Source organism: Paroedura picta, chromosome 12 (assembly GCF_049243985.1).
Source record: "Paroedura picta isolate Pp20150507F chromosome 12, Ppicta_v3.0, whole genome shotgun sequence".
Classification (NCBI taxonomy): Eukaryota; Metazoa; Chordata; class Lepidosauria; order Squamata; family Gekkonidae; genus Paroedura; species Paroedura picta.
The window spans coordinates 30,057,866-30,084,910 of NC_135380.1; the positions used below are offsets into that span (position 1 = coordinate 30,057,866).

The following is a 27,045-nucleotide window of genomic DNA, read 5'->3' on the forward strand; positions in this document are numbered from 1 at the left end:
TAATTCCTGGGGATCAGGGGATGAGCGTGGGACTATAAGAGGAGGGATCTAAAGTGAGGCAGAACCAAAGAGCCACTGAAAGCATCGACTCCCAACTGGTGTGAAGGAAGGACACACTGCCAGGATGAAAGCTGCAACGTTGATCTTTCTGTTGACATCTATTTGTCTGTTCCATGCTGGAGCTCAGACTTTTGAAAGTTTTGGATGTATAGACATTGATACTAAAAGGGTAAGCACCAAACGGTCTGTAAATAAAGATATAAGAAAGCCCAGAAAGTTAATGGAAGTCTCCTAACAGGAGCCTTCAGTATATCTACTACTACAGCACAGACTTTATTTGTATATGTAAAAGAGGCACAATATAAGGAAGCAATATACAGACGGTCCTACTGCAATGGAAACAGAGTAGACAAAAGCCAATATCTACTTTCAAGTGAGATGGAATGCATTCACAACACCTTATTTCAAGGTGTAACAACTTTGCAATGGATTCAGTTAAAACAGGATTCCGGGATGCCAAAATCATTGATCAGAATGCTGTTCTCTTTTCCAAAGCAGCATGTAAAGAAATCTAGCTTGGAATGGACAATGAAAAAAAAAGGTGATTGATTCTACACAGCATTGCCTACAAAGGCAAAGCCAAACCAAAGATAGGATTGGTTGAAATCTCCTATATAACGGAACAGAAGGTAAAGCATTAGTTCTAGCCTAGCATATTGCAGGATGAGTGAATGATAAAAATATGCAGCTAGGGTGTGACAACTTGGTGTGTTCCCCAAGCTTATTTCTAGCTTTACTGCTTTGTAGTTCTATGTCTGAGTTTTATTAAATCAAAAGCAGACATTTCAGGTAGCAAATACAGGAAGTGTAAAGTGACTGCTAAAGATTTAATTTTCCCCTCAATGTTTCTTAACCATGTAGATGACTGATATTCAGCTAGAATAAGGGAAATGTGACTATTGGAGTCAGATTTGAAATGCACATAAAGCCAGAATTTGATTGTATTGAAAAGACTGCCATAGAGGGTGGAGCAGAGTTGTTTTCTCTTGCCCTGGAGGGATGGACCAGAACCAATGGGATGAAATTAATGCAAAAGAAATTCCATCTAAACATCCGGAAGAAGTTCCTGAGAGCAGTTTCTCAGTAGAACAGGCTACCTCGGGAGGTGGCGGCTTCTCCATCTTTGGACATTTTTAAACAGGGTGGAATAGGCATCTGACGGAGAGGCTGATTCTGTGAAGGTTCAAGGGGGTGGCAGGTAACAGTGGGTGAGCGACAGGGCTGTGAGTGTCCTGCACAGTGCAGGGGGTTGGACTAGATGACCCAGGAGGTCCCTTCCAACTCTATTATTCTACTAGTAAATAAGCCCATTTATAAAAATGGGCGTTAAAAGGGGCATAGGGCGAGTGCGTCCTACCTGAGATGTTGGGAGGAAGCTCCTGGAGGCAGGCAGTGAAGACGCGCGGCTTGGAGGGGGGGGGCGTTGAGTAAGGGAAGGGAAGGACGCATGCTGGGGAGTCCGGGCATGCGTGGTGGAGCAGGGGGGCGGGGTGTTGGGGGGGCGTCAGCATGAGTAACCAGGCATGCGCGTGAGTCCACGCATGCCTGGTTCATTTGGCTGGCAAACCGGGCTGCGCGCAGGGCGCGCAGGTCGGCGGCGTGTATGCAAGGGCCCAGGGAAGAGCGGGACAGGGAGCAGGAGGACCAGCGGAAGGTGAGTGTTGTTATTGCGCGCCCCTCTCGGAGCGCCGTGGGTGGAGGAGGAGGAGCGAGTTGGGCGGGCAGCAGAGAGGAGACGCGGCCCCGTAGAGGTGGCTGATGGCCAGGCCATTCCCCGAGGCTTTATGTTGCTTTCATTGCTCTGTTGGCTGGCTTGGGGGACGGCGCTGCCGCTGCTGCTGCTGCTGCTGCTTGGGCTCGGGGGTCCGGCTGTGGGAAGGCAGCACAGACTTCGTCGCGGGCGGGCTCTCTGCGCCTCTCTTCGCGCTGCGGGTGGAGGTGGAAGTCCATGGCCGAGGACGCCGGCCAGGCCCTTCCCCAGACGCTGCCCAGCCCCTTCCCCGAGGCTTTTCTGTTGAGATGTTTGGCCGTAGGCTGCCTTGTGGGACGCGGTGGTGTGCCCTTCGGCGGCGGGGACTCCCTGGCCGGCGGCTTGACGCGGCGAGAGGCGCTTCGCACCTCTCAGCGCGTCAAGCCGCCGGCCAGGGAGTCCCCGGCAGCCGCGCTCCGCGCGACTGCCAGGGGCTCCCTTGAGCGGAGGCAGGCGGCTCCAGAGCGGCGTCTTCTCGGCGGCGGCCATCTTCTTGTTGTGGTGGGGGCTACCTCAGGCGGCAGCTTGACGCGGTGAGAGGCGCTTCGCGCCTCTCGCCACGTCAGGCCGGGAGCAACAGCGAGCCGCGCTTCGCGCGGCTCACAGTTGCTGGGAATCAGAGAGACCAATCGGCAGGAGCTTCACGCCTGCCGATTGGTCCCTCCGATTGTCTGTCATGAGGAAGGGTCCAATCCGGACCCTTCCTCATCCCGGACACATCCCGCCTCAGAACCCCTTACTGTTTTATTTAGTCCGTGGCGCCCGCGGCGCCACGGGCGGTGTACAGATGATTCCAAAAGTCTTCTAGACATATGATTATGTAAGGGACATAGTTGGAATTCCAAGAATTCAGCACAGGAAAGATTAGAGTCTTTTAACCAACAGCTTGTTTTAAATGGATTGATACAAATTGAGCACTTAGTTACAAATTAGAAACATTAAGGGCTGCTGGCACATATTGATTACCTCTAGTATTTAAAAATATAATTGCCATGGAGCTAATTTTTGCAGAACTGATTGCATAATTCCTATGTGTAACCCAATTGGCGTTATGGTAGAAATATATTCCCCAATATTTGCTTTTAACTTCTTCAGTGATGTTGTCTCTTATGTTTCCTTTATCAATCATAGAATTGGAAGGGACCTCCAGGGTCTATCACCATCCTCCTTACTATACTGGCTTGATCCAAAGCATGCTCCGGTTCACTGTGATCTCTTTTCCACAAGACCATTTCAGCTTCCACATGCACAAATAGATCAGATTGCTTTTTAGAATAACAAACTGATCTTGAGCTCTTCTTTCTAGATTGGTGGGATCTGGTATCAAACTGCAAAAGTCTGGAGAAGGGGCAAGCCAACAGATGTAACCCGCATTAGGCATAAAGTGATGCCTTCTGGAGAAGGAAATATGGTTGCCAAGAAGTTGTACATTCGGTAAGTTGCCCTGTGTTATTACAGTCATCAGCTTCCTTTGCAAAGAGCAATCTGTTCATAAAGTCTGTCTATTTGTTGGGTGGGCAAACCAAATAGCAACATAGGTTGTAGGTTGTTAATCAGGGGTGGTTTAAAGATTCATGGGGCCCACACCACCAGAGCCATTTTAAGGATTCCTGGGGCCCTAGCTGAGTACAATTGCAGTGGGAGCAACCAGACAGGGGGCAAAGGGGGACCACCAATAGAAAGCGGTGTCACTCTAAGACCGTTTACACACGGGAGGTTTCATTCCAGGCTGCAGGCTGGAGTTTTAGTCATGGCAGGTTGCCCCCCCTCTTCCTGCACCCACATGGGGGAGCATTTGGCCAGGTGCACCTCATCCGCCCCCGATCTGTGCTCCTGCACAGGAGGTGGGGCATTGAAGTTCCCAGTGCATAAACGGTCCAAATGTCTTTAAAAGGATGGAAGGAAGGGTGAGAGAAGCTACAGCCCTGTTCCATGGGGGAAGTCACAGTGCAGATCCCCTGAAAGCTCAGGGCCCATAGCACATGTTGGCTATATGTGCTACATGGATCAACTGGCCCTGTCGTTAATGATGTGTTGAATTGGTTTGAACTGAGAACTGTATGTGACCCCCAAGTTGCTTTGTTCAGGCCAACCTTGTAGTGGGTTATCCTTTGTTGTCCTCCTTCCATCTGTTTTCTTACTACATCAGGTGGGAATTGGATTTCCAGGAGTGTCTGGTGTCCGGTGTCGATCCTGCAGGCGAGAATCTCTGCTTGAGGGGTCAGAATAAGTGCGGCAGAATAAGTGCGGCATAGTGCGGCATAGGGCTTGCCTGTCGATAGTGGAAGTACAGTGTGTTTAGGATGTTGACTGGAGGCTTAAAGACAGAACGCAGGGAGAAAGGCTACAAAAGTTTGGATTGGCTTTCTTTAAATACAGCCAAATGCCAAGTACTATAAAACAATACTAACAAATATAGACTGGCTTCAACAGTTTGAAGTAAATACAAAAACTTAAGCTATTGTCAGCCTATCCCAGGAACAAGGTCATTAGTAAAAACGTATCGTGGATGGCTTTGAGATCGAAGTGTTTTCTCCATTTCTTTTTTTCCATGTGCAGCATGAAGCTTTATAGACCACATGTCTTTTTAAATTTCATTATTAAACATATATGCTTCATATCCTTCACTCAGATATGGACAATGTGATGAGATTAGAATACAATATTTACAGACAGAAAAGCCTGGTGTATTCTACATTCCAAGTAAGTGAATCACTTACAAACTAGATTCAAATGGGTAGCCATGTTGGTATGAAGTAGCACAATAAAATCAGAGTCCAGTAGCATCTTTAAGACCTTTAAGTCTGAGGAAGAGTGCTTGCACTCGAAAGCTGATGCCCTGAATAAATCTTTGTTGGTCTTAAAGGTGCTCCTGGACTCTGACTTACAAACTAGAGAGAGATAAGAGGCGTCTTCAGAAAGAGGAAGAGGTTTTGGAAAAGGTGTTGCCATTGGCGGGGGGGGGGGCATAGGCTTTTTGTTTCTGCCTCCGATCAACAGGTTTGACAGACTATTACATGGTTTCTTAACCCTTTTGGATCAGAGAGGACCAAGGGAAATATGAATGTCAAAACCAAACCAATTAAATACACAACCTTGATTCAGAACAGCAAACTGATGTTTTGACATGCTAAGAATATACAGATATCCATGGACTTCCAGTTTCATAGGCATCGGATTGTATTCTGATTTGTCTTATTTTTATGCCAATAAAGGTGGTGGTGGTGGTTGAACTGGCTTCTCAATGTGTGCAAATCAATACATCAAACAGATATAACAAATGAATCCAAGTAACTATAGAGATACCCTGTGCAAGCACTTTATCCCCTCCTCACTACCTTTTAATGGGTCTTTTAATGATGCTTGATCATTTTTATGCTCTTTTAATGATGCTTGATAATTTTAACTATCTTAATTTAAAACCAAAATCTGTATTATTTGACTTTGCTTGATAATGTTTTAGTGCATTCTTATGACCCTTAGTCCTCAGGAAGGGCAGTATATAAACACAAAAAACAAATAAGTAAACAAACAAACAAATAAAACAGTTTAGTATATAAATTAAATAAAATGTAAACTTCTAATCATCATTATTTAAAACCAAAATGTGCTAGTCTGCTTAACCCATCTCCTCATCCGGAGGACAGAAAAAGGGAGATCATAATCTGACCATTTGCTACAAATTCTGGAACCTGTACGGAGAGAAATGATATATTATATATGTAATGGGTGTTTTCTATTTCAGCTAAACATGCTGAAGCATGCATAATGGATGTGGATTATGAAAGTTACTTTATTGTCTATGCTGTCACGGATGATGGCTATAGTCTGCATCTTATAAGTAAGTGCCGTTGATCAAATTGAGCATATTAACAGTCTATGGGACAATAAAATGTGTTGGGTGTAAATTAAAAATGTCAAAAAGTCCATGTTTTGATTGTTTAAAATCATGTTTTGATTGTTTAAAATCATGTTTTGATTGTTTAAAATCATGTTCTTCGTGTAAAAAAATCATACAAGGATACAAATTTCAAATTCCTTTAACGGCATACAGATATAGACCCTTATATAATTGCATGGCTCACACATATACAAATTAGGGCATCTGTTAGGGTCATTGGAACACTTTTGGCTCCATTCAGAATTACACGGATGGTTTGAGGACAAGTTTCAAATTCCCTTTGATTTTTACCTTAGGGGGCATCCAATGAAAGTACATGAATGTGTATCAATATATAGATCAAGACAGTAGACAGGTGTTTCCACAAGTATTTTACTTTCCCTAAGATGCTTCAGATATTTTGCATGAGTAGGGATTCTAAATTTTTGTGTGAGATACACACACCAATGATAAAAGGTAGAGCAGGGGTAGTCAAACTGCGGCCCTCCAGATGTCCATGGACTACAATTCCCATGAGCCCCTGCCAGCAAATGCTGGAGGGCTGCAGTTTGACTATCCCTGCCCCAGAGAACTAACAATAACTTACAATAAAAGGTGCATGAAAAGCCCGCCATCATGTTAACATAGATAGATAGATAGATATAGACAGACAGACAGACAGACAGACAGACAGACAAGGCTTGGTTGTATCCAAGCTTACTGAGTGAGCTTCATGGCTTCGGGACATGGATTTGAACTTCTTGGTCCAAATCCAGCTAGAAATAGATTGGCCTTACTATCCAGTTGTTAGCCCCTTTAGTTTCCACTGCCAACCAACTGAGCATGGAGGGAAAAAACAGATAAGGGGTTCAAATCCATAGCATCTTGTTTTGTCCTACCCTCATCATTATTTTCATCAAGCCTCTTTCCTTGGTCCTCAAGGCAGAACACAAGGAGCATCACGGAACGTGACAAATAAATACAGGAACCTGGCCAGTATGCTGGGATTTAATGTGAATCAAATATTGTATAAAATACCATCAGGTAAGAGAAGTTATCTGTGGCATTTGCATCCAGTTGTCTGAGGGAAATAAAAACCCATGATATGAGTGTAGATTCTCTCGGCCATTTGAACAGCTGGCAGGAGGAGGAAGGGGAGCAGCTGGTCCTGCTAAGACGCTCCCCTTGATCAGAAAAAGACATCCATATGTTCACACAGGAATGGTGCATGTTGCATAAAGCAATGTACAACTGCTCTATGGATGTGGGGGCTAAGGTTTATGGGTTCAAACTGCTCTAGAGATGGCATTAAAAGGTAAAGGTATCCCCTGTGCAAGCACTGAGTCATGTCTGACCCTTGGGGTGACGCCCTCTAGCGTTTTCATGGCAGACTCAATACGGGGTGGTTTGCCAGTGCCTTCCCCAGTCATGACCATTTACCCCCCAGCAAGCTGGGTACTCATTTTACCAACCTCGGAAGGATGGAAGGCTGAGTCAACCTTGAGCCGGCTGCTGGGATTGAACTCCCAGTCTCATGGGCAAAGCTTTCAGACAGCTGCCTTACCACTCTGCGCCACAAGAGGCTCTAGAGATGGCATTACAGTTCTCTTAATGTCTGGCAAATAATTCCACTTCAAGCTTAAGGCAGCTTGTAGGTATGATTGTTATTCTTACACTGAAAAGCTAAAGAGATAGGAAGCTCGACTGAAAGTGATTTGCATAACTTCGGAGCTGTGTGCAAAGAATGTTCAGCATACAGTTCTAATTTTAGGCAAATTAATTTGTGTACAGCTCCAGTTTTGCAAATACCTTCCTGCCAGGGCATTGTGGTTCAGTAAAGTGTAGGTAGGTGGCAGAAATCCCTTGTCCCTCCACATCACAGTTCTGAGCTACATTATGTTCTTGCCCATTTTTAAAATGACATTCCCTGCAGCTGCTGTGTGACTGTGTGGGGAAGCAAGGTGTTTCCTTGCACACTCTTAAGGGCCTCTGATTGGAAAAACCAGCTTAGCACACTCCCGTGCTGGTTTCCTTGCTGACATCTACAGATGAAGCTTTTTACTGTCTGCTGTGATGACCAGATCTCTTTCCTTCCACAGTTGTATGCACATGATGTTACTAAGTACAGGTAAGTTCCCAGAAATGGAAAGGCCAAGTGTTGTTGGAGAGAGAATCCTACACTGTACAGCCAAGGCTGTAAAAGAAAAACCAGTCAAAACACGCAGCCTTCACACATTACAAGAAAAGTAGCACCACCAAGACCATAGGCTTTCTACGGAAAAGCTGACAAAGTAGAAATCCATGCACCTGTTTAACTGAAATGTAATGTTCAGGTCTGTTTTGAAAAACAGTGCTCGTCAGCAAACTGGGAAGCAAAAATGGTGCTGGGAAAAAATAACCACAGCGATCCCTCTCTTTGTACACTACTTCTCACCCTAGCATGTGGTTCCTAAAGTGACTTGCAGGACAATCCTATTTTGGTTTATTCTGAAGTCATGCCCCCTATGTTCAAGTGAGGCTTACTCTCAGGTTGGTGTGTTTTAGGGTGGCAACCATGAAGAAATTCAAAAGTTGGTGCCCATTGATTTGCAGGCTTGCAGTTGGGGGCTAAATGACAATGCTCACCATTGTTTCTTGAAACATTTGGCAAAAAGGCCACAGCTTTTATTGTAACTTTTAACAACCAAGTGTTGGCATGCAAGGGAATTTCCAAAGGTTACTCAAACAGCACCCTGGGCTTTCCTGCCCAGACCCCGGCTGGGCCATGGGAACCCTTGCTGTTGAGTACCCCAATCCGGCATCCTGAAGTGCCCTGGAAGGCATGGACCTTCCTCAGCCCACTCCAGTCTACCTGTTTACTTCTTCGGGCCTCCCCATCCGGGTGGGCCTTTTGTTGCCTCATTCTGAGGCTCCTGCCAAACCAGGGGAGACCTAATTTTTACTTTTTGTCTCTCCCCCATCCAATTCAGGCTCCTTTTCCTTACCTCCCGCCAGCTGTGACAAATAGGAAAACAGTAATAAACATACAACATCCTAATAAATTAACATGTCACCTCAAAACCAACAAGGGTGGGACGGTGGGCAACTGCTCCTGGGGCCATTTCTGTCATGAGTGATCCCACTTTGCTCAGCTGTCAAAAGCAAGCTCCTGCAAGGGCAAGCTAGGGGTGGCACTCTCCCAGAGGACAGGATTGTCTGAGGCTGGAAAGTGAAGGAGGCACCGAGCCTGTGTGATCCAGAATATGTTCCAGGTGGACCCTGGGGATTCATTTTACTGCTTCCCACTTGTAGAAGACCCAAAGCCAGAGCATTGGTTCCCTTCACAGTGCATTCTGGACCTTCCTGGCTGGGCACCCCATTCCAGGGGTGGGATAAGAAGAACACTGAGCTCACATTTGACATTTCAAAGTGCTATAATCGCCAACATTTACAAATTAGAAAATTCCAAGAAATGCATGTAGCTGTCTAAATGCATATTTCAGGTCATGATGGAGATGGAGAGACTCCTGGTCTGCAAATGGTGGAGTTTTAAGATGGAGGGTTGTAGTGATCATCCAGAAATACAGAGATCCAAATAGCAGAGATCAGTTTCTCTGGAGAAAATGGTTGCTTTGGGGAGTGGGTTCTATGACATATTCCCTGCTGAAGTTGCTTCCTTCCCCAAACCTCACCCTCCGATGGCTTCATACCCAAATCTCAGGAATTTCTCAGTGTACAGCTGGCAATGCAAAGGGGAGCTGACCTCTGTAGTTGTGAGAGCCTTTGTGATTCCAAGAGATTTCCAGGTTGGCAACCTTAGAAGGAGAGAAGGGAGCAGGAGAAGGGGAGAGGCTATGGGGGCTTTCAGGAAAGGAAAAGAGGAAATAGTGGCAGAGGGGGCAGAAATGAGATGCCTCCAGCAAGACTTGTGGGTTCGTACTTATTATCTCTTGTGACTGGCAACAGTGTTGTGAATTCTTACTGCCCCTGGTAGATGAAATTTTTTCTCACTACTGGAAACAGACCCTTTAGCCCTTCTGCACAAGACCTTTACCAGTGAACTATGACCCATAAGAGTGCCTAACAGTCAAGAAGCATCCTCAGAATTCTGTTTGTTCTCCTGCAGGAAAATTAGAACATTCCCTGAAATCCAGAATCTCAGGAGTTGAGATGATTGACACTTGCTCTTCCGAATGGATTTCCTGCCTCAGTTGCCTACCCTTTGCTTTCCCAACCAAAAACACCCAAAGATTCTTCTCCGACACCATTTTTGGTACATTTATAAAATGCTACATGAGATACAGATTTGTCTTTATTCCTTTTGCATTCCTTCCTTGCTTGTTTCCTTTCTCATAAACTTCACCAACTACACCTCTTGTAAACAGTTACAAAGCCTCTGTTTAGAAGGTCTTTTCCTGTATTTCCCTTCCAAGACTACACCTTCCTGAATAATGTGAAGTTTTAAGTTTACCTGTACTACTGAATTGCCAGATCAATAAACTGCTTAGCAAGACTGCTGTTATTTCGCTACATTCAAAGTACAATCTCCTGGCAAGATATATGTTTCAGATTCATCAAACTCAGGTTCATTCCTTTATAGCAGGGATAGTCAACCTGTGGTCCTCCAGATGTTCATGAACTACAATTCCCATGAGCCTCTGCCAGAATTCCTCAAACAACAAATCAAACAAGTGAAGTTTAAATGACCACACAAAGGAATGGGATGATAACTGCTTAAAGTTATCTTAAAGGGAAACTAATAAGAATATGCATTCTATGAAAAGAGCTTAAAAACTGATGAAATGCCAGTGATTTTACAAGATAAAAGATTTTAAAAGTTCAATAGAACAAGACAAATTTATTCTAGTGAGAATTGAAATGGACTGTTTCAGGTGTTGAAGTGGCAAAGTAAGATAAGAGTGCCATCAGTTTGCAGGCATCTTATGGTGAACCTACAGGGTTTTCAAGGACAAGATGAATAAGGGGTTGGTCATTGCCTGTTTCCAAATAGCAGACCTGGAATTTCATTGTCTCCTATCCCAATACTAACCAGGAATGACACTTCTTGACTTTTGATCAGTTAGACCTCAAGGTTAGGTGCAGAGTTATGGATACAATATATTAAAAAGCATATAAACCCCAGAATAAAAACTATTCAGTTTTGTTAGCTTTCTTCTTATTACAATATGCTTCTTTTCTGCCAATTAAATGGTTTTCTTCTGAAAACCATTCAAGCCAAGGACTGTGTTGCAGTCCCAGAGTGCATTCATAAAATTTCCACTGCACAAGAAATCTGTTCCTTGGTATCTGTTCCTTGGTTTTTGAAGCTCAGTTTGCAAACATACATTCATGCCATATATTTTCCAGTTAGAGATGGTCAAAGACCAAATGGAAATAGATCAAAATGTACTGGAACATTTCTTCTATTCTTCCTCTGATTTAAAGATCGGAAAGTAGATGGAAACTGGAAGCTTACTCTGAGAAGTTGCTAACAAAACAGCAACAACAAGGATCTGCCTAATCAAAGGTTCCTGTAGACCAAGAAGAGTGCTCTGTGGTCTTTGGGAAGCTTGTTGGTAGAGCAGAGGAAATGACAGAGTGCTCACTCTCTGTACAGTTCAAAACTGCCTAAATAAAGACCTTATTCTAATGCTGAGGCTTTGTGCTCCATACTTCTGAGGCGAAGTGGAATGTTCCAGCAGAGTCCCTGATGCTGTAATACTCGTGGTCAGGTATCTTCTTCAGGGCTTCTGTCCTTTCATTTGAACAACAAGAGCTTCACTAAGAGCTAGGGAAAGGTTGGTCTCTGTCAAAGCACAGCAATCTCTCTTGCTTTTCAGCCATTCATAGTGTTTATTTCTTCCTCAAAATGGATACTTATGACCCAGTTGGAATGCAATGCCTCACCCAAACCCTCCTCATCCTCACCTGTGAACCAATCTCTGTGGTCTCCTTCAGAGATCTTTTCTCTCCACCCTAGTTCAAGAGGAACCCATCTAGGCCACCTCTCAGAGGGTCTTCAGAATCCTGTCCCATGTTTCTCCCCCTTTCCTCATGTTGGTATTTCTTAGAGGCTTACAAAGAAGACAAGCAAAATTCACATGCGATATTTCAAAACACGGTTTTGATCAAATTGACGTCTGAGACAGCAGTCTTTCACCATCACACTTGACAAGATGGCTCTTCTTTGAACATTATTCTGACAGCAGCAGCCCACTGTAGTATGTGTGTATGTGTGTGGGGGGTTCTTCAAATCTCTAGGTTTCATCTAATGTACAGCTGTGCCAAAACTCCTAAAGAATTCTTGAAGGAAGCCAAAAATATTTCAAGAAGCGTAGCAAAGCCTCAATATCTTTTACATTAACTGTATAGCCACATAATGTATTCCCTTTTCTCCTGAAGAATAGGAACGTGGTAGCAGATATCATCTGTCTCCACCATCAATACTGGGCTGTCTCGTTGAATTAAATGAGAGCCAACAAAGAGCCGTTTCAAATGGAGATCTTACCCCTCTCTGCACTGTGTCCAGACATTAGTGCAGAATTACCAAACTGATGTCTGGGGTCAGACCCAAGCCCCCACACTTACCTCAGAGGAGACAGAGGCCTCCTAACTGTGCCAAGAGAACCATCCAGGGAGGACCTCAGAAACTCAGTGTGATTCAGAATAAGGGGCTTCCCTTGTCTCAACAATCACCAGAATTGGTGAGTAAATTGGGGCTAGCCAGCAGCAAAGGACTGAGGCAACAAGAGTGGCAGCAGAGGAGCAGAACCCACTATAGGCAATGGTCCATTCTTCATCTGTTGTGGGAGCCAGGAGGGATTCTTTAGAAGGGCGGGGCTGCCATAACCTCCTTATTTATTGCCCGTATATTGGACCAATATACAGAGTGGCGCAGAGTGGTAAGGCAGCGACATGCTGTCTGAAGCTGTCTGCCCATGAGGCTGGGAGTTCGATCCCAGCAGCCCGCTCAAGGTTGACTCAGCCTTCCATCCTTCCGAGGTCAGTAAAATGAGTACCCAGCTTGCTGGGGGGTAAACGGTAATGACTGGGGAAGGCACTGGCAAACCACCCCGTATTGAGTCTGCCATGAAAACGCTAGAGGGCGTCACCCCAAGGGTCAGACATGACCCGGTGCTTGCACAGGGGATACCTTTACCTTTACCTATATTGGACCAGGAGGTGGATCAACTAACTAATGGGCAGGAACAAAGGAACACTACAAGGTTTTATTAATGTTTTAACTGTGTTTAACTGTGATTTTATAAAATAATGAATATGAATCAAGACCCCCCCCCCCCCGGTCAATGGTGTCCCGCTTTACCAATGTTAAGTTCTGGTCACCTTAAGTTGTGGGGAGAGGAAAGGGAAGGCAACTGTAAGCCGCTTTGAGACTCCTTTGGGTAGAGAAAAGCAGCATATAAGAACCAACTCTTCTTCTTCTGAAGGCCAAAGCAGAGGAAATGTTTACATTAAGACCAGGAACAACCAGATAAGACATTTGTACAACAAAGCAAAGGTTCTTCAAAGAGCAAGAAAATAACCAGATGCGCAGTTAGGGAGGGGCACACACTAGAAGTACTACTCAAGCCCAGGAGGAAACGACCAAACTGGCATGAACAGGCATGGCACATGACAGTATCACAAATGGGAATGGGGCTGGTAAAGATTACTGTAATAGTTGAGTAGGTTCTGTGGGAACAGGTGGTCCTTAATGTATGCTGATCCCAAGCTGGATAGAGCTTTAAAGGTACAATGAGGTCATCAAAGAGGAGTATGGGTAATGGTATGCATTCTGATGAGCCAATTGACCTGTTATCAAGATCAGCCTTGAATACCAGTCTTGAACCAGTGATGATGGTGTGTGTTTGGGGGGAGGGTAAAATCCTTAGCACTCAGTCAAAATTGACTGGTCACCATGTGATGTGTTCACAGAAGACAATGTTTGGCAGCAGAGTGGTAAATTTTTATGAGCTTCAATGGAACCCAATTTCTTGTACTGTGTTTTGATCTACTGAGTCAGGTTTTTACAAGGAGGTTTCAATGAAGAGCCATTTTGTCAAATGTTTTACTTGGCCATAGCAAGTAGACCACTTTGCAGAGGCCAAAACTGGGGGTTGATTAATATGCTTCTTTATTCTGTTTTTTGCGTGTTTTGTTTCCATATATTGACATGGGGGACACCTTTGGTCTTCTCATTTTGTTGCTGCTGTTGGGTTTGCTTCTTTTGTAGATTTATAAAATTGTTTTCCGGTAATTTTTACCCACATCAAATGTTACTTCTCTGTAATGTATGTTACCTTTATACTGTCCCTGTACACCATGCATGATGATGCCCTTCAACTTGGATATAGTCTGCTTTGATAATGGGCTATGATCTCACTCACATTAATCATTTTACTTGTATGTTTAGGAATGGCAGATTTCCTTATCTGTACCCTGTACAATTTTGACAATTTTTTCTTTTACCTTTCAATATATAACCATTGCCAATGATTACAAGTTACCATACTATAAGAATGAAGTTATTTTCTAAATAGGTGTAGATGGGGGGGGGGGGTTGCATGCCTTTTCATCAATGGTTTAACTGAGGGACTCTGATCTTTTTTCCTTTTGCCTTCAATGGCAAAAGGAATGGCAATGCTAGATGGGAGAGCCTGTGATGATAGAGCATTTCACACCCTCAGCTTATATGCGAGTCAATAAATTTGCCCAGGTCTTGTGGTAAAATTCGGTGCCTCGGCTTATATGCGGGTCGGCTTATATGCAAGTATATACGGTAACTTTGCAAATAGCAAGCATCAGGACAGATGTGGCGTTATTAGTTCTTAGACCTACTTGGTATTATTTTCCTTTCTGAAAAACAGTTGCCAAATGTTATCAGTTTTTTACAATGCTGATTCTGGGTTCCAGGTTTAGCTGTCCTAATCACTGAGCAATAATCACACTCCCAGTGTCTTGGATTTTACCGACCTGCATGTCACCAAGGGCACAGATCTGTAGAAGAAAGGAGACATCATAATCCTAATAAGATTCTTAAAAATTGGCCCACAGAGAAGATTCTAATAAGAATGCCCACAGTTTTATTGACTTCTTCTCCTGACTTGGAAACGTAGGTTGTTATCCTACCTCTGTAAATATCTTCTGTGAATAGCTTCTGAAAATGAATTTGCTGCTAAAGGCACAGCAATGAACCAGGATTGCAACCAGCAAACCACATAACCTATAAACATGTTCTAACATCCACCTGGCTTCGACCAGGGCCAGGGCCTTTTTGGTCCTGGCCCCAACCTGGTGGAATGAGCTCCCAGACCAGCTGAGGGCCCTGCCAGAGTAACCAGCTTTCTGCAGGGCCTGCAAGATGGAGCTCTTCCACCAGGCATGTGGTTGAGGCCAGGGCAGAGTCTCGGCATTACCATCAGAGGATCCACAGATGTAATGTAATACAGGATTAGACTCGGCTCCCCGCTCCAACCAGAAGAGAACTTGGCCCTCAGAGAGGGGATTGGGAGATTAGAATTCTCTTTAGGAAGTGATCGCCATACGTTTAATTGTTTAATTGGGATAAGGGGTGTTTTTATGGGGTTTTAATGGAATTTTCAGTATTTTATTATCTTGTGAACTGCCACGAGACCTTTGGAGAGTGGCGGTATAAGAACTGAACAATAAATAAATAAATAAATAAATAAATAAATAAATAAATAAATAAATAAATAAATAAATAAATAAAATCCCTAGCACTTTTTGAAGTGCATATAGCTATTTACTTTAATGTGAAAATGACCTTTTAAAGAACTCCTGTTTCTGCTCTACAAAAGGTCTTAATCTATAATTGGTAAGGGCACATGGAAGCTAAGTTAGTCTTTTATTGACACTTGGTCAAACCAATCAAAAGACTTCTCATTTCACCCAAGAAAGGCTATGAGGAACACTCCTCTGGGGTCACTTTCCCTGCTCAATCCTAGCTCTGAGATTTCAGATCTTTTCCTTCATCCTCTGCCAATTTGCTACCAAAGCAGAAGCAAATTCTGCTAAATTCCATATTGCTTTGGTCCCCCGAGCTGTCCTTTTTTTTTCAACAAGGAAAGTTGGACCCAGATTCCTCTTTTGTCCTCAGTTTACATAGATGGGAGCTTTTCCATTGGTCTTCATTTCCCTCAGGCCAAAGCCAAATAAATCCCAGGAGTCAAGCTGCTCTTACCAGTTTCACTTGGGTAGACAATCTGCTTAAAATCCATTCTCATAATAATTCCGACATAAAATTCAAAGTTTAACTTGTCAGCATCTGATGGTTGCTGTGCCCTGGCTTGAGAACCAAAGAAGGATTTGTTAATAACAGAAGTCACTGGGCTGCACAAGCACTACTGGTTGATTTGCTAGAACTGGTAAGGGGCAGGATAGAATGCCACTTTTAGCATGGTGGATGACTTGGGAAAAGCCCAAAGCAGGGGTTTTTTAAAGACCCTTGTCAAGAGTGTGTTGGAAAGAGCGAAGGGGGAGTGGGTCCCTTTCTTTATCTGCTGCTGCCTCTTTTGCAGTCCCATATGGGGGGGGGGCAGTGGAGGCAACATGAGCGCAGGACACAGAGAAAGAAGCAGCAGCAGGCAAGAAAGGGACTGGGCTTGGATGGAGGAGGGTGAAGCAGGCTTCTCCTCCTCCTCCTCCTCCTCACTGTGGTACAGAAAGCATGTGTGTGCAGGGGGTGCTTCACCTTCTTAGGGATGCATGTGTGCAACACAGCCACCTTCCTTCCTGCCCCAGCACTTTGATGCTGCAATCCTAACATTTCCATGCCATACAGGGTTGCGGGGAAAGGGGGGGATAGCGAAACTACCACACTGATCCATGGGAGGAAGGCATCATGTAGGGCTCCTGGAAGTGTGGGGCCCATAGCACATGCTACATGGATAAACCGGTCCTGGGTTGCATGCTACTGCTTCTTATCCAATATGGGATGGGAGGAGTCCCCATGAATCCTGCCGCCTTATTGCTTCAAGATCCAAGCCCAACGGTGGCTGGCAGAATGGCCAAGGTCAGGAAGAGCCCAATAATTTTTCCAATAATTTTTCCAATAATTCTATCATGCTGTAATGATGAACAGAATCCCCCCAACCTATCCTTGCAGTGCATTTTCTCCAGTTACCCACCTGAGACGATCATAACATGGAAGGTCCATGTGATAAAGCAGCTGTTGAGCAAAACTGCCTTACAATGCAACTTTCTACTGGTGATATTTAATACAGATTATTATAAATTGTTTTTAGAACTCTGTAGTTCATTATTTATTTTCACGGAAGCTCTGTTTTCTACTTTGGTCACTCTGCTTACTACTGTAATGTATTTCTCTGGATGTTTTCATGCCTTTTACTGAAAACCAACTTTGAAATCAATGATTTGGCTGAAGTTGGTAAAGCAATGTCACATAGCAATGACAACCATGTTGTCAGATCACAGGAGGATCACTCCTGGTTCACTATTCAGAGCTCTTGGGAGGATGTGTGTACTTTATTTTTATTCATCACAATACTACATTGTCGTAATCCATGACACGTACTGAAGAGATGTAAAAACGTGGACTCGTAATGCCGCAATGCAACATGCAAGATACAATACTGGTCAAACTTCACCTCCAGAAATCGAACTCTGCTGAGCCCTTCAATGAAAAGAGAATGGGGGGGGGAGGGTTAGAATGACACTTCTCCAGCCTCCAGGGGCTGGTAAAGGCTCCTTTGCAGCAGGCCTAAAAGGAGGGGGAGGGAGCACACTCACCAGCCTCCTGCTAGCTCTGTCAGTGTTCTGAGACAATTTGCAGTTGGACATGACAGTTAGGACAGCCTTGGGGCAAAAAGGGCTGGTGCATCCTGTCCAAGCCTCTGTTCTCATCCCCCTTGGCAGCCCTACTGACCTCCTCTCCTTGTGGTAGGCAGGAGCAGATTGGTAGCCATGTTTCCAGATTGCCCCTGGCTGTGCTGGGTAGGCGGGTCGGGAGATGCTTTGCGCCTCCTGACTGGATGGAACTCTGGTCTGTCATGGTGAGGGCCCAATCAGATTGGCCCCTTGGCCCCTAGCTATGCGCGCCTCCAGATTGCCCCCTTCATCCCGGACTGAGCCCACCCTCACACCCCTTAGCCTTTTATTTATACTGCGGAATGCAGTTTACAGATGCGGAACGCAGTTTACAGACAAGGGGGCAAGCCCATTGCATTCAAGAATACAGCGGGCACTAGGTTGCAGGGGGTGGAAGAACTCTGCAGATGGCCTCTCCTTGCCCCCAGGACCCCCAATTCTTGCATTTTCATATTTCTTACTTACAGATAGTTTCATATTCATCAATATAATTAGTTGGTGCCAAAAATATTACATCCTGGTCACATTTTCCATTTCTAGAATGAAACAAAAACTTCCATTACAAGATATTTAGATAATCCAGAATGCAGGACAAACTTTTCTGTCCTCTACACCTCACTTTTAGGGTAGGAAAGACAGGGAAGGACATGAGAGCTATTGTGCTCTCTTCCCCACACCCGGACTCCTGTTCTTTTCTGCAACCCACTTTCTTCCAGTAAATATCCAGCTAGGGTGCTTTCTGCGTTCGCAGTTTAATTTTGATTCTAACTGAATTGAAGCAGTAACTCTTTAATCCACATCCTGTTTGCATCTCCTCTGCACTTACCTTCTTTCTCGGATTTTCTTTTCCATATCATAGAGTTTAACTCTGCATGCTAATAAGAAAAAATGGATTGCCAAGATTTTTCCTCCCTTCCTTTTTTTGAGCTGTTGGTTAGTCTCTGTTGACTGGCTTCTGGCAGAAGCTGGGATTTCACTTCTGCATTTTAGTGTTGCCTTCATTATGCTATGAAAGCTTTCCCCCTACATTATAAGCCCCCTTAAGTAATGTGATGAGCATTAATGTCCGTAGATGTAAAAACAAGCTGTCCTTGCCTTAAGCTTCCTCCTCCTTTCCTACAGTCTGCATGTGCTTTACGCATAGAAGAGGAGAAACACTCACCATGGCTGCCCCTTTCTGGGTGTCTTATGTATCACGGAAGACTTGCAAACAGACTGCCGAAAATGATGTCTTATTTTTCAATTCTTAATGTGGTACCATTTTTGCACTGCGAAACCCATTGTGTTATTTTGGGTTTTGCATTGCAAATGCTGCCCACTGTTGCATCAGCGTTTTATCAGTGAGGCTTTTGAAACCAGCTTCAAGTCAACTTTTCTTGTGTTATGGCAATGAGAATAGTCTTTGTTTGACGCATATATGTCAGTGTGTTTTTGGTCTCCTCCCCTTTTCTGCTCACAATCCTTCATCTACCAATGGGAGCTCAAAGCTTCTGTTGCTGATATTCTTTCTTTGCCGTTTGCACAGGCGACCAAGCCGTATTGCTATGTAAATTGGTAGAAATGACCCTGTGGCATTTATTATACCTCTGAGTAGTGACGGGGGGGGGGGGAGACTTGAGGTGCATGCTGCTGATTTCTGCTTCCACAGTGTCAGCTGTCAGGTATATATGCAATTTGATTCAGTCCCCCATTGCCCGTAATAGCCCAAGGCTAGCCTGGGTGTTCCGCGTGGCTTTTTCTTAGGAAGGAAGGGGTTTGGCCTTAACTCCAGGTGGCTCTCTGACAGCCACTTTGAAGTGATTTTCCCGATAAAACAGCCCTTCATAGCTTGATTTCCACAGACCAATGCTCTCTGTCTTAAAGATACCAGCTTGAATTGAAATGCTACTTGCAGATGTTAGTTGGAATGTGAATGATGTTGCCTAGCAATGGAATTCCCTCCTCAGACTCTCATCCCCCTCTCAGAGTTACCATGGAAACTTTTTTTAAAGTACATAATCGCTGGGAAAAAACCAATGCAGTATCACAGCACATGTATAAATGGGAATGTTTTAAAAACATTTTTTAAAGGATGTTTTAAAAGGGTTGGTGAACTGGCTGAGTTGAAAAGTGATACATGCATAATAAGCCCAGGTCTTTTCTCCTGCCCTTTCCCTCCCAGCTTGACAATTTCCTTTTTGAAGTAAAGGGAATGCTTTATAATGGGTTTCCTTTCTTTAAAAAATGATTTTTAGGAGCTATTTCAGTTCATTCTTAAAAAAAAAAAACATTAAAACCATCAGTGAACCTTGTGAATAGGGCCCCCTAGGCAGCTGCTGGAGAGCAGGTTGAATATGGGATCTCCAAGGAAACCTAGTAAGGACATGGGTAGCTGCATTTTGTACCCACTGTAATTTCCAGAGCAAGATAAAGGGTAGACCCACATAAAACGAGTTACAGTAATCCAGCCTGGAGGTGACCATCACTTGGATCATTGTGACTAGGTGCTCTGGGGCCAGGTAGGGTGCTAGTAGCTTTGCTTGGCATAGATGGAAAAAATGCCTGTCAAGCTACTCTTGTGACCTGCACGTCCATAGAATGGGAGGTGTCAGGGTTCACCCCCAAATTCCTGATGGTATCCATAGCTTTCAGTTGTATTCCATCAAGACAGGGAAATCACATTTCCTTTTCTAGTCCTTTCCTTCCCAGCCACAGGACCTCCATCTTCAGGGAATTAAGGTTCAGGTGGCTCTGCTGGAGCCATTCTGACATAGCTCCCAAACACCTGTCCAGGGATTCAGGTGGGGAGTTCAGTGGTCACTCATCAACAGGTAGAACTGGGTGTCATCCACATATTGGTGACACCCAAGCCCATACCTCTAGGCCAGCTGTGGTAAAGGGCACATAGGTAAAGGTAAAGGTAAAGGTATCCCCTGTGCAAGCACCGAGTCATGTCTGACCCTTGGGGTGACGCCCTCTAGCGTTTTCATGGCAGACTCAATACGGGGTGGTTTGCCAGTGCCTTCCCCAGTCATTACCGTTTATCCCCCAGCAAGCTGGGTACTCATTTTACCGACCTCGGAAGGATGGAAGGCTGAGTCGACCTTGAGCCAGCTGCTGGGATTGAACTCCCAGCCTCATGGGCAAAGCTTTCAGACGGCTGCCTTACCACTCTGCGTCACAAGAGGCTCACAAAAGGGCACATAAAGATGTTAAATAATATTGGGGAGAGAATCACACGATGTGGTCCTCCACACTGGAGCTGATAGTGACCCTCTGACCTTGATATTTGAGGAAGGAGATCAACCATATTAGGACTGATCACCATATACCTGCATTGACGAGGTGACGTGCTAACAGTTCACGATCTACTAAGTCGAATGTCCCTAGGAGATCTAATAACATGAGCCGCACTGATGTTTATGGAGTTTAGCTGTTTATGGAGGTCATCTATAAGAGACTGGAATGCATTCAGGACCATGACAGTCTCTCACAAAATGCTATATGCCTCCACTACACACCCAATATTTGCTTTCTGTCTGCAAACCAAGGAAGAAAAGTCATTGTCAAAATGTGCCAAGCAGGAAACAGCATCAAATTAAATTTCACCTCTATTTTCAGCTGTTGCAAATGAGGATTGTTGGTGGGTGGTTCCCCCACTCCAGGAGTCACAAGTGGATTTCACAAGGAAGCCGATGATCACAAAAATCAAGGGAACTTACCGAATACGACGGATTTCAAGCATTGTGCCTCCACCTTGTCCATTATTTCCTCTTATTTTAACAGAATCAAGTTCATTCCGCCCAGTTCCATTCACAAGCTCACCAGTATGATACCATACTCCTTCAAACTGCAGAGAAGAGGACACTTTACTATAAAGATGCTATCCATGGATGCAATTTGGCGGTCTAATGCCTGTTCAGGCAACAATGCCTGCCGAAAGATTCAGAGAAAGACTGCTCATACTTAGCAGAAAGGGACTGTCTCCATGTGTGTCTTCTTCTGTAATGTCCATAGAGGTGAGAAACAATTGCCTCTTGCAGTCTGGGCCCATTCTGCATATGTCAGATAATTCACTTTCAATGCACTTTCAAAGTGCTTTTGTAGTTGGATTTTCCTGTGCAGAACAGGATAATCTACTTTCGAAGTAGATTATCCTGTTCTGCACAGGAAAATCTAGCTACAAAAGCACTTTGAAAGTGCATTATCCAATGTGTGCATGGGGGAAGAGCAAGGAAGGAGCTAACCATGTAAGAGATACAAGGGAGGAGAGAAAGCCTGCAAACAAGATGGACTGTTTGGCCCACTTTTATTTACACCATGTGAATGACTAGCATTAACATAGGAAAATGCCCTGGCTTCACACCACCTTGGGGTGGTTTTTCATCCCTGGCAAACAAAGTATCTGAGTTTATTATAGCTAGATACTGTTGCAATGCAAAGTCATAATAACAGTTCAACACAGTTCAATGAAGGACTTTAAAAATATATATTCCATCCTGTGTTCATAGTCTGCCTTTTTACTGAGAATGAGGGTAGATTACACAGTATACACGGATGCAATTCTTAGGATGGGACATCTAATAAACAATGTAACAGGACTAAGATTATAAGAATCTGAAACAGGGACAAGATAATGTCACATGTCCTGTAAAATGTCAGTGTTTTAAAACTTTTTATAACAGAATGGTACAGAAAAGTGTGCATTAGGGATATGGACTATACCATTGTGTATAGGACATATTATCTGTTTGCTATATATATTATTATATATTTATTATTCTACTATCACTGCATCATTTCTTATGGATGGGATAACATTTTTCTACATTAGAGCTGCATTCTGAATCATGTGTAATTATCCTGTTTCTGTTTCAGATTCAGAATGCAGACACAGTGTAGAAAAATGGCCCTTTCCCCTTATGAACACCTTTCTGCACCATTCTGTTAGGAAAAGTTTTAAATGCCAACATTTTACAGGATTTCCTCATGAGATCTCAATGGCTATTCTGGATTGCCTAGGCAAATCTAAAATGGCTACCGCAGCTTCACTTCAGTGCTGTAGGGGGATGAATAGGCAAGTGAGACAAGTCAAGAAGAAAAGCTGGGTGGGTCCAAAGGAAGAAAAAGTTGAGCAAAAGGGGAGAGGAAAGGGGATTGGAGGGAGACAGGAAAACTAGAAAAACTGGAAGGGAGCAGGATGGGAAGGGAAGTGGTAAGGGGGCATGAGATAAGGAGGTGATAGGCAGAGAAGGAATCAGGAAAAGGACTGAAATTGTGGGGGCTGTGTGGGGGGAGGAACACAAAGATATGTTGCAGAGTATGATAAACTAGAGGGGCCCATGAGTCCTTGAGGGTTCCCTTCTTGTAAGTATCTCTTGACTGTTGACATTCTGGACTCACATTTTAATAACTTGTCCTCTTCCCCCTTTTCTTCTTTAATTATCTATGCATATGTTTCTACCAGCTGAGGAAAGCACCTTATTTATTTACAGTATGCCTCTCTCATTGAGGTTCAGGTAAGATCATGCATTGTTAAAAACAAAGTAATCGGAGCAGAACATGCAATCATCAACACAACAAAGCAGGATTGCAAAATTACACATTTGTGTTTTTCACAGACCCCATGGCTGCCCCTTTGAAATTCATAACAGATAGATCCAGAGAACCTTGACACCCAGAGATATTCATGGCAGTTATCTGAGCTAAAAACTCTGGCTAAAGATAGACTCAGTGTTACCGCTTGGATATGCTTGTATTGATGATCTCCACCAGGAAGCAAGCATGCAAGGATCACTCCAACCATCAGTGTACCTTGCATCCTTGCAAAGGTCTCTGTTCACACCTGTTAGGCAATGGCTGCAAGGATGAAAGAGATCTCTGCTCCTCAAGGATGCCTCATTTTATATTCCTGAGTTTGCGTTCCCAAAGTTCATCCAAGCAAATCCATCTCCAGGAACTCATTGCCCCAAAAACAAACAAAACAGGAAGAGATTTCAGATAACAGACCTCCTTTGTCCGAAATAATGTTTCCCTGCAAACTCTGAAAGACTAGGACACTCTGTTTATCACAGCACATTCTGCAGGAACAGTGAAGTAACCTGTGACCAGATACGCTCGAACTGTACAGGTGATGGGTTCATGATGCATTTTAGCATCATGGGATGCACAGGGTATTCTGCATGATCAAAGTCTTCATCCCCTCCTGGTCCCCCTGCCCACAGTCAATATCGCAAACAGCAGGTGGGCTGTTGCACTTTCATACCCATTCAGTATGAAAGTTTCTCCTGTTTCGATACACAGAAGCACCACTTCACAACCCAGACAAAAGGCTCTGTAGGAGGGGTTGACCTCTAGACACATTTGTACAATTCGCAGGAGCTGTTTGTTCTCATGTGTGCTACTTGCATCTCCTTGGTGTCATTTTCCTTCTTCATTGCCCCCTGAGTCTTGGATCTAATTTTATACGCTATGATGACTCATGTAACTTGGTTTCCTATCACGGTTATGAAGTATCTCTATTTGTGGATTAGATTCTCAAAAAAGTAACCAGTATGTGCAGATTAGGAGCTGGGCACCAATTTTAGACTGAGAGCTTGTATGATGTAAAGAGCAAAAGCCTCTAATCTGGAGAACTGAATTTTACTCCCCACTCCTCCACATGCAGCCAGCTGGGTGAACTTGGGCCAGTCATAGTTCTCTTAGAGTTGTTCTAACAGAGCAGTTCTCTTAGCACTCTCTCAGCCTCACTAACCTCACAGGGTATCTGTTGTGGGAAGAGGAAGGGAAAGGTGTTTGTAAACCCCTTTGGGTCTCTTTTGGGTAGTAAAATGGGAATATAAAAAACCCAGCTCTTCTTCTCAATCTGGTCAAAAATTCAACAGTTGAAGCTAGAAAACCCCTCCTGAATTTTGCCTGCTGTTCAGCAGTGGAAAGCATGTGTGTCAAGCTATGAGAGAAGAAAATGCTTTTTTTTTTAATTGTGAAAAATTAAACTGGGAGATTAACAATACAGTCCTATGCAGTTCTTCTAGTCTAAGCCCATTGAAACCAAGGGGTTAGACTGTAAATTAGACTGTAAGTTATGCATTCTTCAAAGTGTTGAAAAAACATGTTTGCCAAGGTGTTGCTAATGAACCAGTGTACTTTACACCAAGGGTAGTCAATCTGTGGTCCTCCAGATGTCCATGGACTACAATTCCCATGAGGCCCTGCCAGTAAACGCTGGCAGGGGCTCATGGGAATTGTAGTCCATGGACATCGGGAGGACTACAGGTTGACTACCACTGCTTTACACAATTGATTAATAAGCTGTTCTCATTTATAATCCTAAAATTTATATAGTACGGGAAAGATTTGACAACAAAGCTCATGGGTTTAGCTAAGAGAGATTGCTCTGGAATAGTTTAAGCCCCACCCTGTGCAAAAGGATGGTGCTGGTTGTGACCTATCCCATCATGGCCCACAAAGAGCTGAAGTTCTAGTGCCTCAACACCATCTTCCCTCAAGTTCCAAGGACCATACAAGGTTCATCCTAGGTTGGAGAGAAGCTATGGCTGAATGAAGGGCCTCTGCTTTGCCTGCAGAAGGCCCCAGGTTCATCTCCTGTTAAAAGGACCAAGTCACAGGTGATGTGAAAGGCCTCTATCTCAGACTCTGGACAGCTGTTGCAAGTCTAAGCAGGAAATATAATGGTGGTCCAATTCAGTATAAGGCAGTTTCATGTGTATTTATGTGTAGATTCATGCTGTCTGCTTCATAGAAGCCAGGATTGCCCCCTTCTTCTGTGATTGAGGCCTGGACTAAAATTGTTATTGAGCATTAGTTACTTAAGAGTAAATGTAATGTTAACATGGACACCAAGATACCCTTGAATGATAGGTTGATTGTAAGGCTAACCGTTAAATGCATGCAAGTGTCAATGGAAATTCTGGGATACTTTGGGCAAATTATTATCCTCCACATTTAGGATGCATGAGAGTTATCATGGTCACCTGGACCTGCTACTGTAATGACATTTTGTTTGTAAAGGAAGTTTCAACACAGATTCATGTGCCTTGGTGCAAGATGACTATAAAGGAGAGAAGAATTGGCAGCTAAGTTTCACCACAATTTGATAACCTTCCGTAGAAGCCAAGATCATGCAAGGACCAAAGAAGCTCTGAAGAAGTATCTTGCAAAGGATTTGTATGGTAATGGTGACCAAGGGTGTCTTCCACCAGCTTTGGCTGGTGAGCGAGCTGCAGTCTAGGTGTCCTTGGTAGAAAGACAAATCAGTCTCATTCTCAATATTATTGTAAGATGCTTTCTGATGTTCAGAGTTGGTTGAATATTACTCTAGTTCTTTTCATGCCTCTTGTGCTGTTTTCTGCACCTATATGCCAGCTGGTATAGCCAGATGGTCTCCCTGCTGCTGAAAGGTCTACAGATATAGTTGGTATCCGATGGAGTGATCTTTGACTCATAATCTTGGAAATATCCTGGGAAATTATCTTGTTCTTTTATGCGCCACTGGACTCAAATTTTGTTCTGTTATTACAGACTAACACGGCATCCCACCTGAAGGTCTTTAATGCTTGTTGCGATCCTGTTCTCACAATAAACTTTACAAAAGTGTATGTGAAACAATGCTCTGCCAAGTCCAACACTGAATGTCTGTGAAATGACAAGCTGTGATGGAGCTGAGGTCTTGCATGGCGACGATGTTTTGTTTTGGGGAAGCCAGCTTTGCAAAATGGGTGGTTGGAAGCAGCATATTGCAAAAGTGTTAACTACATAAACAGATAGGGACCCATATATGTTAATGTTTTAATTTATATCCCACCACTCCCACAAGTGGATCATGGTGGGTCACAAAATTCTCCCCAACAATAAAATCCCCATAAAACTGTCTTAAAACCCTCAATAATTGTCCCCCTTAGTGGAAAAATCCCCCTTCTCCCTCCAGGCTCACAAATCTCTTGGAAAAAGTGTCTCAGTGGGGCAGGGGAGCTTGATGACCTCATCTTGGTTAGGGGACCAGTTCTTCCTTGCCCTGGCCTCAACCAAAAACCTGGCAGAAGAGCTCAGTTTTACAGGCCCTGCAGAATTGAGCCAGTTCCATCAGGGCCCTCTGCTCTTCTGGGAGCTCATTCCAGCAGGTAGGTGCCAGGTAGGAGAAGGCCCTGGCCCTGGTCAAGGCCAGGTGAACCTCCCTCGGGCTGGGAACCTCCAACAGATTTATACCTGCAGAGTGCAGTGCCTTGTGGGGAGCATGAGGAGATAGGTAGTTCCACAGAAATGAGGGACCCAAACCATGGATGAATGGGCTTGTTTTCCTTCTATCCTCCTGGCAGCTCCCATATCATCTCCCATCCAAGTCAAACAATAATGTCCTGTGCCTGGTTTGCAATTTAGAAAGAGCAGCTATCTCAGCTCCAGTGGCTATTAATGAGTTTCTCTGTGGAAGGAAGGATGGTCAGAAAAAGGAAACCAATAAAGAAAGAACCTTTGCATATTCTACTCTAGTATTTTACGGTACTTTGCAAATCACACAAATACAGCACAGGGA

The 27,045-nt window shown here is 44.0% G+C and overlaps 1 protein-coding gene and 1 long non-coding RNA gene across 2 annotated transcripts; one reads left to right on the forward strand and one right to left on the reverse strand.

Moving 5' to 3' along the window:
* On the forward strand, positions 1 to 10,182 carry LOC143821999 (uncharacterized). Its single transcript, XR_013226009.1, has 7 exons — positions 1 to 229; positions 3,117 to 3,244; positions 4,443 to 4,513; positions 5,556 to 5,651; positions 6,633 to 6,734; positions 7,790 to 7,818; positions 9,796 to 10,182. It is a non-coding gene; the product is annotated as an uncharacterized LOC143821999 (long non-coding RNA).
* Positions 10,183 to 14,487: 4,305 nt separating this feature from the next.
* LOC143821996 (uncharacterized) lies at positions 14,488 to 23,368 on the reverse strand. The gene is made up of 6 exons (XM_077306578.1): positions 23,236 to 23,368; positions 21,218 to 21,345; positions 17,982 to 18,052; positions 17,224 to 17,322; positions 15,871 to 15,975; positions 14,488 to 14,666 (listed from the first exon to the last, which is right to left on the reverse strand). The coding sequence occupies exons 1-6, from the start codon at positions 23,314 to 23,316 to the stop codon at positions 14,650 to 14,652; spliced, it is 501 nt and encodes a 166-aa protein (XP_077162693.1). The 5' UTR covers positions 23,317 to 23,368; the 3' UTR covers positions 14,488 to 14,649.
* Between the last annotated feature and the right edge of the window lie 3,677 nt (positions 23,369 to 27,045).

What these genes read in the sequence shown, in the direction of transcription:
- LOC143821996 (XM_077306578.1), bottom strand. Translation starts at nt 23,316, where the DNA reads ATGCAAGGTACACTGATGGTTGGAGTGATCCTTGCATGCTTGCTTCCT. An exon ending in CTTGAAATCCGTCGTATTCG is followed by an intron (nt 18,053 to 21,217) that starts GTAAGTTCCCTT and finishes GTTTCATTCTAG; the next exon opens with AAATGGAAAATGTGACCAGG. An exon ending in TGATGAATATGAAACTATCT is followed by an intron (nt 17,323 to 17,981) that starts GTAAGTAAGAAA and finishes TTTTCATTGAAG; the next exon opens with GGCTCAGCAGAGTTCGATTT.